We start from the raw sequence: 12,982 nt of genomic DNA, 5'->3' as shown, positions 1-12,982 counted from the left end.
TGGCAAATTTTGTAATATGTTTTTTATTACAGTAAAAAAAAGGAAAGAGGAAAATAGTTCAAAATATTAATTTACACTGAATGAATTTGCAAATGTTCCAACATGCTTTTAAAAAAAATGCTTTTTTAGGGGCACCTGGGTGGCTCAGTTAGCTAAGCATCTGACTCTTGGTTTCAGCTCAGGTTATGATCTCAGGGGCCTGGAATCGAGCCTGTCTAGTTCCAGGCTCAGTGGGGAGTCAACTTGAAGATTCTCTCTTCCCCTTTCCCTCTGCCCCTCCTCCGGCTCCAGCTATCTCTTTTTCTCGCTCTCTTTCAAATAAATCTTTTTTTAAAATGCTTTTTTATTTTTATTTTTTTTAATTTTTATTTATTTATTCATGAGAGACATAGAGAAAGAGAGAGCGAGAGGCAGAGACACAGGCCGAGGGAGAAGCAGGCTCCATGCAGAAGCCTGACATGGGACTCGATCCCGGGACTCCAGGATCACACCCTGGGCTGAAGGCAGGCACTAAACCGCTGAGCCACCCAGGGATCCCTAAAAAAGCATTTTTTTAGCATCCCTAAAAATGCTTTTTTAAATGCATGGACATCATACACATTCTATTCCTAAAAGGCAATACAACTAGAAGAGGCAGTCTTCCACTTCTAGTCTCCTGGAAAGTAAATTTATTTTTTAACTGGAATGAAGAAAACGACCACATATTGTCAGGTACATATCAAGCATCTGACCTCATAACATTCTTACACCATAATCTCAGAGATGTTCCGAGGGTGGCCCAGCTAATAAATAGCAAGGCTGGATTTGAATCTAGGCAGTACAAAAGTCTATGACTGACTTTCTTCTCTTACACTATGCTACAACTCACAGAGTAATCGGCAAAACAACCCAAGAAGGGTGAGAAATGCTACACACACACACACACACACACACACACACACCAGCAGCCTCCAGCAATTAAAAGGCAAGAATTTAAGGCCAAAAGGAAAGGCTTCATTCTAATGTCTCATTCTGTGACATTCTTATTATTCATATAAAATATATTCTCTTCCATGGGCATATATTTTCTATACATAACAGGACTTTTGTTTTCAGAAAAGGTGAAGAATTAAATAATTTAAAATCCCAAGTAATGATATAGGTTAAAAAATCCTTACATATCGAGAAAGTCAAAAGCAGAAAATGTTCCTATAGGATGATCTTCCCCATACAACAAACATGCTTAACAATAAGCTACCACATTGGTATTATATTGTTAAGAGATACATACTTTAAGATCTTGAACCCATTTCTTCATCCGCAAAATGAGGATAAGAATGCCTATGATATAAGGTTATTTTGAGGATTAAGCAACAAAGTTCTAACAGTTTTGCCTAGAAAACAGTTACTTGATTTTTTAGGGCAATAAACGAACATAACCATCAACTTGTTTAGATCATAAAGCAAATATAAATATTTAAACAATATATCTAGGGGCAGCCCGGGTGGCTCAGCGGTTAGTTCCACCTTCAGCCCAGGGCATGATCCTGGGGACCCAGGATCGAGTCCCGCATCGGGCTCCTTCCATGGAGCCTGCTTCTCCCTCTGCCTATGTCTCTGCCTCGCTCTCTCTCTCTGTGTCTCTCATGAATAAATAGATAAATAATCTTTAAAAAAATAAAAATAAAAATAAACAATATATCTAGTCTTGGTATTTCAATAATACCTAATATATATCTTTTGATAGTATCTTGGCATATATCTAGTCTAATATTTTGGTCTTGGTATTTCAATATTAACTTAGTTCCCTTGACATTTGAGATATAATATTATCATAATAATAATAGCAGCTACCATTTATGGACTCTTGCTATGTAACAGACACTGTGCTAAACACTTTACATAATCATTTCCTTACAACTGTTATTATCCAGTTTACCAAAGTGATAAATAATGTTTAGCAAGATTAAACTGCTTTTCTGGGCAGCCCCGGAGGCTCGGCGGTTTAGCGCCACCTTCAGCCCAGGGCCTGATCCTGGAGACCTGGGATCGAGTCTCACTCCCGTCGGGCTCCCTGGGTGGAGCCTGCTTCTCCCTCTGCCTGTGTCTCTGCCTCTCTCTCAATCTCTGTCTCTCATAAATAAATAAATAAAATCTTTAAAAAATAATAATAAAATAAAAAATAAATAAACTGCTTTTCCAAGTTAAGTAATGGTTCTGGGATTTGAACCCAGGCCTGCCAAAGCCTGAGCTCATTACTACCAGTGAGGGGGTGTTCACACTGACATTTGTCAACAATACCTCAAAACAAATTACATCTCAGGTGAACGTGTCAGTAAGAGTACTGAACACACGTGCTTTTCACCTCCAACTCTCATCCTCCCTGTTTCTACTGCTGTGCTTCTTGCTCCTCCAACACAGCTAATGCTACTTCATAACCCACAGGAGGCCTTTTGTAAGTCATCACTCCTACAAAGGAATAAAACAAGTTCCCATTTCCTTATGCCTGGCAATGAAAGATCAAATGGACTATGTTCTTTACAAAGTTTCTCAATCAGAAGAAAGAACATTACTCTGGGAAGTATTAGGGACTGAAAGAACCTTGCTCCCCATTAGACCATAAAGGAGGGATTTCTGTTCTTTGCTGTATCCACAGCTCCTAGAATTAGTGCATAGCTCAGAGGAAGAGCTCAAGAATGAGTGAATGAATGAATAAATGCATACATGTTCTCTCTAAAAATGTATATTGTCTTGGAAGCAGCAGAGAAAAAGTTAAACCCTGGATTACATGAGAGGCAGAAACTAAAGAGAACAGAGTTCCTTCCATGAACTTCTGTCTTTCCAAGACTCTAAAGATCTCTGCAGAGACAAGGAGCCCATACATAGCTCTATCTCCTTAACATTTCTGTCTAAGAGCCAACATATGATATAGGGTCTCTAATAATTACTTTATTTACACTAAAATGATTTTGTTCTCTGTAATTGAATGTGATCATTAGAGAATGCAACCTAAGCCAAATTTTCTTCATTTCAGTCAAACTGTAGGATTTCAAAAGTTCCTAATATGAGACATACCAATTCCACTTTCCCAGCGTCATTCACCATAAAGTCAATCTCTTCTTAAGCACAGTTTACACAGATGCATGATTAATGTAGAGCTTTAGAATTTATCGAGAGCTTTCCCACAAATTAGCTCATATCAAAACTCTATTGGGAGGTCATTGTTTCTGTTTACCCAATTTACTAAGAAAGTTGAGACTCAGAGTAAGTAGCTTCCTAGAGTCATACCAGGCCCCAGACAGTGCAAGCAGGACAAAGACCCAAGCTGTCTGACCAGAAGTCCTATCTGCCCACCTTCCTGTTCATCTGTACAATTGTAAGCTGCTAACCAGCAGGTTCTAAGTTGCCTAATTCATTATACCAAGGGCAGATACATATTTTAATGCTTCTTGAAAAATAATGGTAACATCAAGGCAGTTTGCTATTGCTACTAAACATACTTTGAGAATAAAAACTATTCCACTATGGCCTTCTTATCTTTTGCTTATAATCAAAAAGCAAAATCCCTTCACATTAGGTTCTAAAGCTTTCCTCAATAGAAAGTGGGATGAAAGTAGCAGCAAAAATAACCATTAAAAAGTTCTAATGCTGAGACTGCCCAAGACAATTATTGACTTTATCATAAAAGCAAAAAATAAGATTTACCTTTAACTTAAGTGATTCTCCAAGTAATGTCCCCTTATAATCTGTTGTATAGGTCCAATCGTATGGTTTAATAACTTCCTTGGAGTGTTCACCCTCCGTCCTCAAATATCAAAATGAGAAGGATTATAATCAGTGATGCAGAATATAGACCATCTGTATTCATATAACACACCAAATTACACTCTACGAATAATATAAATATCCTAATATATATATTTGCCAAAATTCACTAATACAAGATCTTTCTTGTTTTTCCTGCATATTTTTTTTCCTGCATATTTGTTGTTAAACTTGTCATAGCTGATAAAGTCTCTCCCATTAGTCTGTATACTGCCTAAGGGCATGGTTTAAAAGTTGATTCCTCCAAGGTACCTAGTACATAATAGATAATAATTGCTAATTTGATTATCAAAGAAAATACATTTTTCTCTATTTCAAAGTTCCTCACATTTACAATGCAAATCACAAGTAAACATTTTTCTCAAAAACAGGAACATTAAAGTACACAGCGTACCCCCTCTTCACTAAAGAACACTGAAAGCTCAAAAAATGTAAACCTTACATAGCTCAGCTCAACTGTAATTCAATTAACTCAACAAGTATTCAATAGGTGGAGTAACTAATCTCCATTTTATGGAAGAGAAAAATGAATCCTAGAATGATTGAACTACCAAGTTTAATAATAACACTTGCCTTTCACTCTAATAAAATACACAAAACATGACTGAAGATGTCTTTCCACTTTTCTTTTTCATTTAACCCGTAACTGCCCGGATTCTCACCTGCTTTCCTGCCACTCTTCAGCACAGGCTACTTTAAGCATTCCTTGATAGTTGTTTACACATCTTAATGCATCTGTAGCATTGAACTCAATCCCAAAGCCAGAGCCATGCTGGATTCTTAAAACGTTGTCTCCAAACATCATTTCAGGGAGAGATGGCATATGTAATTCATCAGCTAACCTACGCATAACCAAAAGTCAGGTGATAGTTCCATATGTTATAATCACAAAGTGTGCAACAGAGGCAAAAGTTTAAATGTGCTCTGAGTGCGGTTTAGCGCCTGCCTTTGGCCCAGGACGCGATCCTGGAGTCCCGGGATCGAGTCCCACATCGGGCTCCCGGCATGGAGCCTGCTTCTCCCTCCTCCTGTGTCTCTGCCTCTCTCTCTCTCTCTCTATCATAAATAAATAAATCAATCTTAAAAAAAAAAAAAAACAACTACCCTCTCTCAAAAATATTTAAAAAATAAATAAATAAATAAAAATGAATGTGCTCTGAGTGAAGTTCTAAGGGACCAAAAGAAAGCACAAGACTTCAGTGCAAGTGCTCTATGACAGATACTCTAGCAGATCAGAAGCCTTTCTTTTCCATTTTCTTTTTTAAGACTTCTGGATTTTTGAATAGCTACACAGCTATTATTGTTAGGTAAGGTAAAATAACATCATATTGAAAGATATATTCTTACATAAAGCCAACAAAGGATCTATACATATCCTAAGACCATAATTACCCTTTTTCCAATTGTTTTAGATCTATTTCTAATCATATATACCAATTAAATCTTGCATATATATTAAAAACAAATAAGCAAAAAAATCCTGCATGAACAAATTAAACAAAAGAAAAAATACTGATTCTTATTAGAAACATCTGTTTCACCCCTGGATCACAGAAGGCCCACCACCACTTCTATTATTTATCAAGAATAAATACAGGTTCTAATTCTACTACGACTGCCTAGGAGATGACTTAAGGTACCACAGTATTATGGTTCCATAAGCTTCATGTTTCTGATAGACTTTTTGTTCTTCCACAACAATTATATTAGCCTGTTTCCTGTAAGAAAACAACTTTTCTAATATAATTTTCAACTTGTCACAAGTTTTAAAAGGTGGTGATGACGGCAAAAGCGCCAGTACTAATGAGGGAAACCAGCACTTGCTTACATGGATTTCTGGAAGGACTGTGTCAATGTACATTCTGTCCACTGGGGCACCAATTGAGCAATAAGTACCAAGAACTTAAATTCATATTGACTCAAAATATCCGTTTTGGGAAATCTGTAATAAGGAAATAATCCCCGGGACACCTGGATGGCTCAGCAGTTGAGCATTGGCCTCTGGCTCAGGGCATGACCCCGGAGTTCTGGGATCAAGACCACATCAGGCTCTGCAGCGAGCCTGTTTCTCCCTCTTCCTATGTCTCTGCCTCTCTCGCTGTCCCTCATGAATAAATGAATAAAATCTTAAAAAAAAAAAAAAAAAAGGGATCCCTGGGTGGCGCAGCGGTTTGGCGCCTGCCTTTGGCCCAGGGCGCGATCCTGGAGACCCGGGATCGAATCCCACGTCAGGCTCCCGGTGCATGGAGCCTGCTTCTCCCTCTGCCTGTGTCTCTGCCTCTCTCTCTCTCTGTGACTATCATAAATAAATAAAAATTAAAAAAAAAAAAAAAGAGAGAGAATCCCCAGTGTAGAAAAAAGCTATACACTTTAATACTCATAACCATCTTATTTATAATAGTAAAAAGAAGTACTTGGATGTCCATTTATAAATAAATAAATGGTTATATAAACTACAGTATATCCATATGATGCAATATTATAGGATCATCAGAAATGTTTAAAGAGAAAATATAATAAAGTAGAAAAAATGATTATGATACAATAGTAAGAAAAAACTGGATGTATATATATCAGTGATCTAACATTTTAAGTTACATCTTTAGTATGATATCTAATAATGTTAATTTTTCATCATAAATGTGAATAAAATTTATTCTTAGTTATTAGGAGCTAGAAAATACTAAGTGCTAGAGAAATTAACCTTCCTATGTCCACTACAACACTACTCACAATAGCCAAGATCTGGAAACAACCTAAGTGTCCATCCACAGATATAGAGATAAAGAAAACATGATTTATACATACAATGGAATACAAGGCAATCTTTAAAAAGGAAAGAAATCCTGCAATATGCAACATGGATGAACTTTGAGGACATTATGCTAAGTAAAATAAGCCAGTCACAGAAAGACAAATACTACATGATTCTATGTATATGAGGTACCTAAAATAGTCAAATTTTGAGGTGTCTGGGTGGCTAAATTGGTTAAATGCCAAATTCTTGATTTTGGCTAAGGTCATAATCTCAGAGTTGAGAGACTGAGCCCCAAGCTGGGCTCTGCGCTTCAGCGCATAGTCTGCTTGAGATTCTCTCTCCTTCTCTGCCTCTGCCCCTTCCCCTGCTCGCACATGCTCTCTCTATATATAAAATAAATAAATATATAAATAAATAAGTAAAGCCTTTTTAAAAATAATAATAGTCAAATTTGTAGAATCAAACAGTGGAATGGTGATTGCTAGAGGCTGGCGGTGGGAATAAGTTACTAATCAATAGACATAAATCTTTAGTCAAGTAAGATGAATAAGCTCTAGAGATCTGCTGTACAACACTATACCATAATTAATAATGATGTATTATACACTTAAAAATTTGTTAAGAGGAGAACCACAAAAGACCCTGAATAGCAAGGCAATCTTGAGAAAGTAGCTAGAGGTAACATGCTTCCTAATTTCAATCTATACTACAAAGCTATAATAGCCAAAACAGTGTGGTGCTGGCACAAAAACATACACATTGATCAATGAAACAGACTAGAGAGTCCAGAAATAAACCCACTTATGGAATTCCCGGGTGGCCCAGGTGGTTAAGCTTCTGACTCTTGATTTCAGCTCAGGTCATGATCTCAGGGTTGTGAGACTGACCCCCACATAAGACTCGGCAATAGGGGGGAGTCTGCTTGACTCCGTCTGCTCCTCCTCCACTCCGTCTGCTCCTCCTCCTCCCTGTTTGCATGTCCACTCACATGATCTCTCTCTCTCAGATAAATAAATCTTTAAACCCACACTTATATGGTCAATTAATCTTTGACAAAGGAGGCAAGAACATACAATGAGGAAAAAACAGTCTCTTCAATAAATGATGCTGGGAAAACTGGAAAATCACATGCAAAAGAAGGAAACTGAACTACTTCCTTACACTATACACAAAAATAAATTCAAAATAGATTAAAGACCTAAATGTAAGACCAGGGACGCCTGGGTGGCTCAGCGGTTGAGCGTCTGCCTTCGGCCCCGGGCATGATCCCAGGGTCCAGGATCAAGTTCCACTTCGGGCTCCTTGTGGGGCATGGGGCGCCTGCTTCTCCCTCTGCTTATGTCTCTGCCTCTCTCTCTCTGTCTCTCATGAATAAAAAAATTTTTTAATCTTTTAAAAAAAATAAATGTAAGACCAGAAACTATAAAACTTCTAGAAGAAAGCATTAGGCAATAAGCTCCTTCATATCAGTCTTAGCAATATTTTGTGGATATGTCTCCTCAAGCAAGAGCAACAAAAACAAGAATAAATAAATGGGAGTACGTAAAACTAAAAAGCTTTTGCAGAGCAAAGGAAATCATCAATAAAATGAAAAGACAATCTACTGAACAGCAGATATTTGCAAGTGATATACTCAATAAGGGATTAATATCCAAAATATATAAAGAACTCACACAACTCAATACACACACACACACAAAAACAATCTAGAAATGGGCAGAGCAGCTGAAAAGACATTTCTCCAAAGACACAGAGACACACGAAAAGATGTTGAACATTACTAATTATCAAGGAAATGCAAATCAAAACCACAATGAGATATCACCTCACACCTGTGAGAATGGCTATTATTAAAAAGACGAGAAATAACAAGTGTTGGTGAGGATGTGGAGAAAAGGGAACCCTCCCACCCTGTTGGTGGGAATGCAAAATGGTACAGCGATTTGAAGAACCCTAGAGGTTCCTCAAAAAATTAAAAACAAAACTACCATATAATTCAGCAATTCCACTTCTGGGTATTTATTTGAACTAAATAAAAACGCTGATTTGAAAAAAAAAATACATGCACTCTATGTCCACTGCAGCATTATCTACAATAGCTGAGATATGAAAGCAACCTGGGTATCCATCGAAAGATGAATGGATAAAGATATAGATGTAAATATATATACACACATATTTCCAAGAAAAAAGCACAAACTTCCAAGGGGAAAAAAATTTAAGAATGAGGATCTCATGTTAAGTGTTCCTACTACAATAAAACAAAATTTTTAAAAAAAAAATATTAGGGGATCCCTGGGTGGCTCAGCAGTTTAACGCCTGCCTTTGGCTCAGGGTGTGATCCTGGAGTCCTGGGATCTGGTCCCACGTTGGGCTCCCTGCATGGAGCCTGCTTCTCCCTCTGCCTGTGTCTCTCTGCCTCTCTCTCTCTATGTGTGTGTGTGTGTCTCTCATGAACAAATAAAATCTTTTAAAAAAAGAAAATATTAAACACTTTAAAAATTTAATAGGATTTAGATTGAGTATACTGGAATAAATATTCCATAAAAAACATCCAATTAAGTAAATTGTAACTACTGAACAATGTATATGAAATAATATGAGATGTGATTCTCTGAATTTTCCCCAGTATATCCGGAAAAATCTGGTGATCCTACAAAATATTCCAGTTATATATGTAAAATAATTAGTCTCTAATTTACACTGCTAAACATCCTTTCATGACTCCCTGGTCACTTACCTCTGCCTAAATCTCAAGTGTGCCCCACGCTACCATCCCGTAACTTTTTCCTTTTCTTCTGGATGACTTCTACAAGATTTAGTCCGCTCCCAAGGCTCCAGGTGCCATACAAGCTGATGATACCCAAACCTAAACCCATGGACAGTCATGTTGAGGTCCAAGATAAATGCTTGCCGCACGGTCACTTTATGACCCCCACACAACTCACACAGTTCGGCGATCTCAACTCATCCTCTATTCAATCATTGCCCCAATCTGTTCTTCCTCCTATTTCTCACCTTGTTCAATGACAAAGCTTCCCGTGCAATAGCTCAAGCAAGAAATCTTGTCATCACTATAGACTCCTCCTCCTTCTTCCCTCTTGCTGTCAACCATCAAATCCAGGTACCTAACCTTCTAAAACCTCCCTTTTGCCTCCTCTTCTAACGGGTCTCCTTTCCCAGTCCTGCAGCCCTCCAATCCATCCTCTACATCACCCGCAGAGAAATCTTTCAGAGTATACATCTGACAATGTCACTCCTTTGTATAAAATCACACCGGTGGTAGTCACACACAATACTAACTCCTTAGCCTGGCCTACAAATTCCCTCCATCTCCACTCCCCTGGGCCCTACCTCCCACTTCCCATTACTCCCCCTCTGGAACCCCACGCTGCAACCACACAGAAACAAACGGTTCTTCAAAAAAAAACCCAGGCTCGCGCTCCTGGCTTTACACGTGTCCCCGACGCCCCCAAGCTCTGTCCAAATTCAGTTCAGGCGTCACAAACGCCGCACGGCTCGCACCATGCCTGGCCTCGGGGCTTCACACGTGCGCCCATCCCCACCCCATCCCGTCGACTTTATCCAGATTCACTCAGGCATCCGAATTTCCCGGAGCCCGTGTGCCTCCCAACGGTCTCAAATAATCCCGCCTGTACATCTTGATAAAGATGTTATTCAGTTATTCACACGGTGTTACAAAGGCCTGGCTCTCCCATAAGGCTGCATTCCTGGAAGCAGAGGCTCTTCCACCTTTCGTATCTCAAGTCCTGGCACAGCACCTGACATTCTAAAAACCAAGCACAAGTATCGCCCCCGCCACCACCGCCACCACCACCACCCCCGCCCCCGCCCCCGCCCGGAAAGAAACGGTGGAAAGGAGCCGCAGGCTGGGACAGGTAGGGACGTCCGGCGAGGGCGAAGTCCACCAGCACAGTCACGCTCCGCTCAAACCCGGGCGGACTGACAGTTGCACGAACGCACGCCAGGCGACCCCCGCCGAAGACAGGGGTGGCGCCAGGATTCTCTCCGCGTCGCGCGAGGGTCCCATCCTCAGGGACGGAGCCCCCGCCCCCGGGGGTTGGCTGCGCGCGGCTCGCCCTGCCTCCCGCCCAGGCCCAGCTCCCGGCCCGCGCCCCGAGTCCCGGAGCCCCGGAGCCTCACTTCTCCACATCCGCTGACTTCATGATGTGGGTCTTCGCCGCCGTCAGCTTCCAGGGCCCGAAGGAGAAGTCCTGGTGGCTGCTCTGGAAGCCGTGGATCATCATGGCCGAGGCGGCGCCGGCGCTGACCTCACGGAACACGCTGGACGAGCGGCGGCAGCGGCGGCGAAGGCAGACACGGGTTTCTCCGCCTCCGCCAGGCCCAGCCCCCTCGGCTTCCGAGCCGTTACCATGCCCGGCCCCTGCCGCCCCGCCCCCTGCCGTCCTACCCGGACGCCGGCCCTCCTTTCCGCATTCTCCGCCTCTTCGAGCTTTACTTCCGGGGCCAGTTGCTAATGTTGCGTGACCTACGTCTTACGTCACGAGGCACCGGAAAACAAAAAAGGGGGCGAAACTACTGAGGGGTGGGGCTTCGGCGGCAGGGGGTGTGGTCAATGACGCACCGCCCCTCCCGCCAGACTGCTTGGATGACGTCACCTGGGAGTATTTTCACAGAACGGCCGTGATGGAGGCGAATTCAACAAGATCTTTACAGAACTCGCAAAGTGCTGTGATTACGTCCATGTTGGCGAATCAGCGTGCAGAGAAAATGCCGTATGTTTTTCTGTTGAGGCCAAAAACCCAGAAATCCCTTAGAATTGAGAGGTCCAGCACCAAATGTTACGTGATTCAGAAGTGGACATCTAACAATTGTTGACTAAGACTCCTTATCAAAAATTTCAGACTTCGGACAGTTCAAGGCTTTCCTATTCTAGGTCCCTGGTATAGTGGAAGCAACACGGGAGAAATTGGCATTAAATCCACTTTTGCAGTGCTGTTTTGGGCATCCTTGGGCAAACGTCTTAACTAATGACTTTGGCTTCAGTTGCCTCAGAACAAGATGGCTTCATGCTAGGACATCTCCCGAATCTTGTCTTTCTGGCCTCATTTCCAGAACCTCTGTCTCAGCTCTACCCACGTGCACTCAGCCCTACTTCTAAGCCCTTATTCTTGCTGTTCTCTCCCTTAAACCTATTAAGCCTATTCAGACGCATCCCTTTTCAAACTCAACGTGGCATCTTCGGAAAATGTAGATTCTCCAGCCCCCATGCCTCACCCTAGCCAAGGAATGATTTGCCTTGCACGGATACATTTTCAAAAGGCTTTCCCTAAGCCCTGGAGCTGGGTTACTTACTTCTTCCTCTGAGCCAACATGTTAACTTAAGAAAACTTCAGCGTCCACTCATTCATCCAAATGAATATCAAAATGTGAGCACCTGAGATTTGCCAAGCATTTGTTTTATAACAAAATAGCATTCTCACCCTCTCTTGTAATGGATTTTGACAATGGAATTCTGAGACATCGTTTCAGTGATACAAGGCAGGACCTCTTTCCTCTCAAAATGTATGTTACCTATCCAGTTTCATTTAAAATTTCAATGGCTTCAAGTAGGGAAATGGGCCATGATTTGCTTAATCAGTTACTTACAATTTAGTCTAAATGATTTTATTATATCATTTTCTATGCACTAACCTTGATAGGAAAGTACCAGGCCACACTATCCAGACCCCAGCCAGTGCTTTCCCACCTACCCTTTCAAAACATTTGTCCCCTTCCCAAATTTTCCTAGGCAGGCTACAGTGAAGACTTCCTATTAGAAGGATATTTGTATCCAAACTTAAAATCTAACAATTAAGCCCCTTGTTTCTATGGCCTCCAATTCAGCATCTTATTAGAGACTTTAAGACTAAAATTCTTTGAGGGTACAAAGAAACAAATCTTTAAAGGTATAAAAAAAATCTTTAAAGGTATAATTTAATGCACTCACACATTAGAAAGAGAAATAGTTAGGCGTAAACTGGGTATTGTCTGTGCCATTCAAGTACTATCATGCAACAACTATCTGCATATAAAGCTGGGTTTGGGGAAGGAGTAATACCTGGGACTTGATTTTTCAAGAGCCACCCAATCAAACCATCTACTGTGCTAGTTTGCCAAGATTTAGTTCTGAGAACAACCAACTGGTTATTAAAGAAATTTGCTCATTACACGGGTTTTTGGGGGCGCCCACTATGGTGCCAGAATCTGTTTTAGGTATAAGGACACAGCAGGAAATAAAACAGGCGAGATCCCTTTCATTTCAAGGCTCATACTACAATGGAGAAGACAAGTAATAAGAAAGTAAAGAAAATTTGTGATTTCAGTCTGGGATAAATTCTGTGCAGAACATTAAGCAGCTTAGGTGGAAAGGGTTATGTGTGTGTGTGTGTGTGTGTG

At 40.8% G+C, this 12,982-nt stretch overlaps 1 protein-coding gene across 4 annotated transcripts in view; it reads right to left on the bottom strand.

Moving 5' to 3' along the window:
* Nucleotides 1-11,035, bottom strand: part of TIPRL (TOR signaling pathway regulator) — a 37,958-nt gene extending 26,923 nt beyond the window's left edge. Inside the window, exons 1-3 of one of the 4 annotated variants that reach the window (XM_072830492.1) lie at nt 10,995-11,035; nt 4,467-4,646; nt 3,685-3,784 (exon numbers count right to left, since the gene is read on the bottom strand). In XM_072830492.1, the coding sequence (XP_072686593.1) occupies nt 3,685-3,784; nt 4,467-4,646; nt 10,995-11,020 (306 nt within the window). In that variant the 5' untranslated portion in view covers nt 11,021-11,035. The other 3 variants (XM_072830495.1, XM_072830493.1, XM_072830494.1) reach the window with 3 other exon arrangements.
* Nucleotides 11,036-12,982: the final 1,947 nt, after the last annotated feature.

Source organism: Canis lupus, chromosome 6, assembly GCF_048164855.1.
Source record: "Canis lupus baileyi chromosome 6, mCanLup2.hap1, whole genome shotgun sequence".
Lineage (NCBI taxonomy): Eukaryota > Metazoa > Chordata > Mammalia > Carnivora > Canidae > Canis > Canis lupus.
Note: the sequence above shows the minus strand (reverse complement) of the source record. Positions and strands in the feature narration are given on the sequence as shown.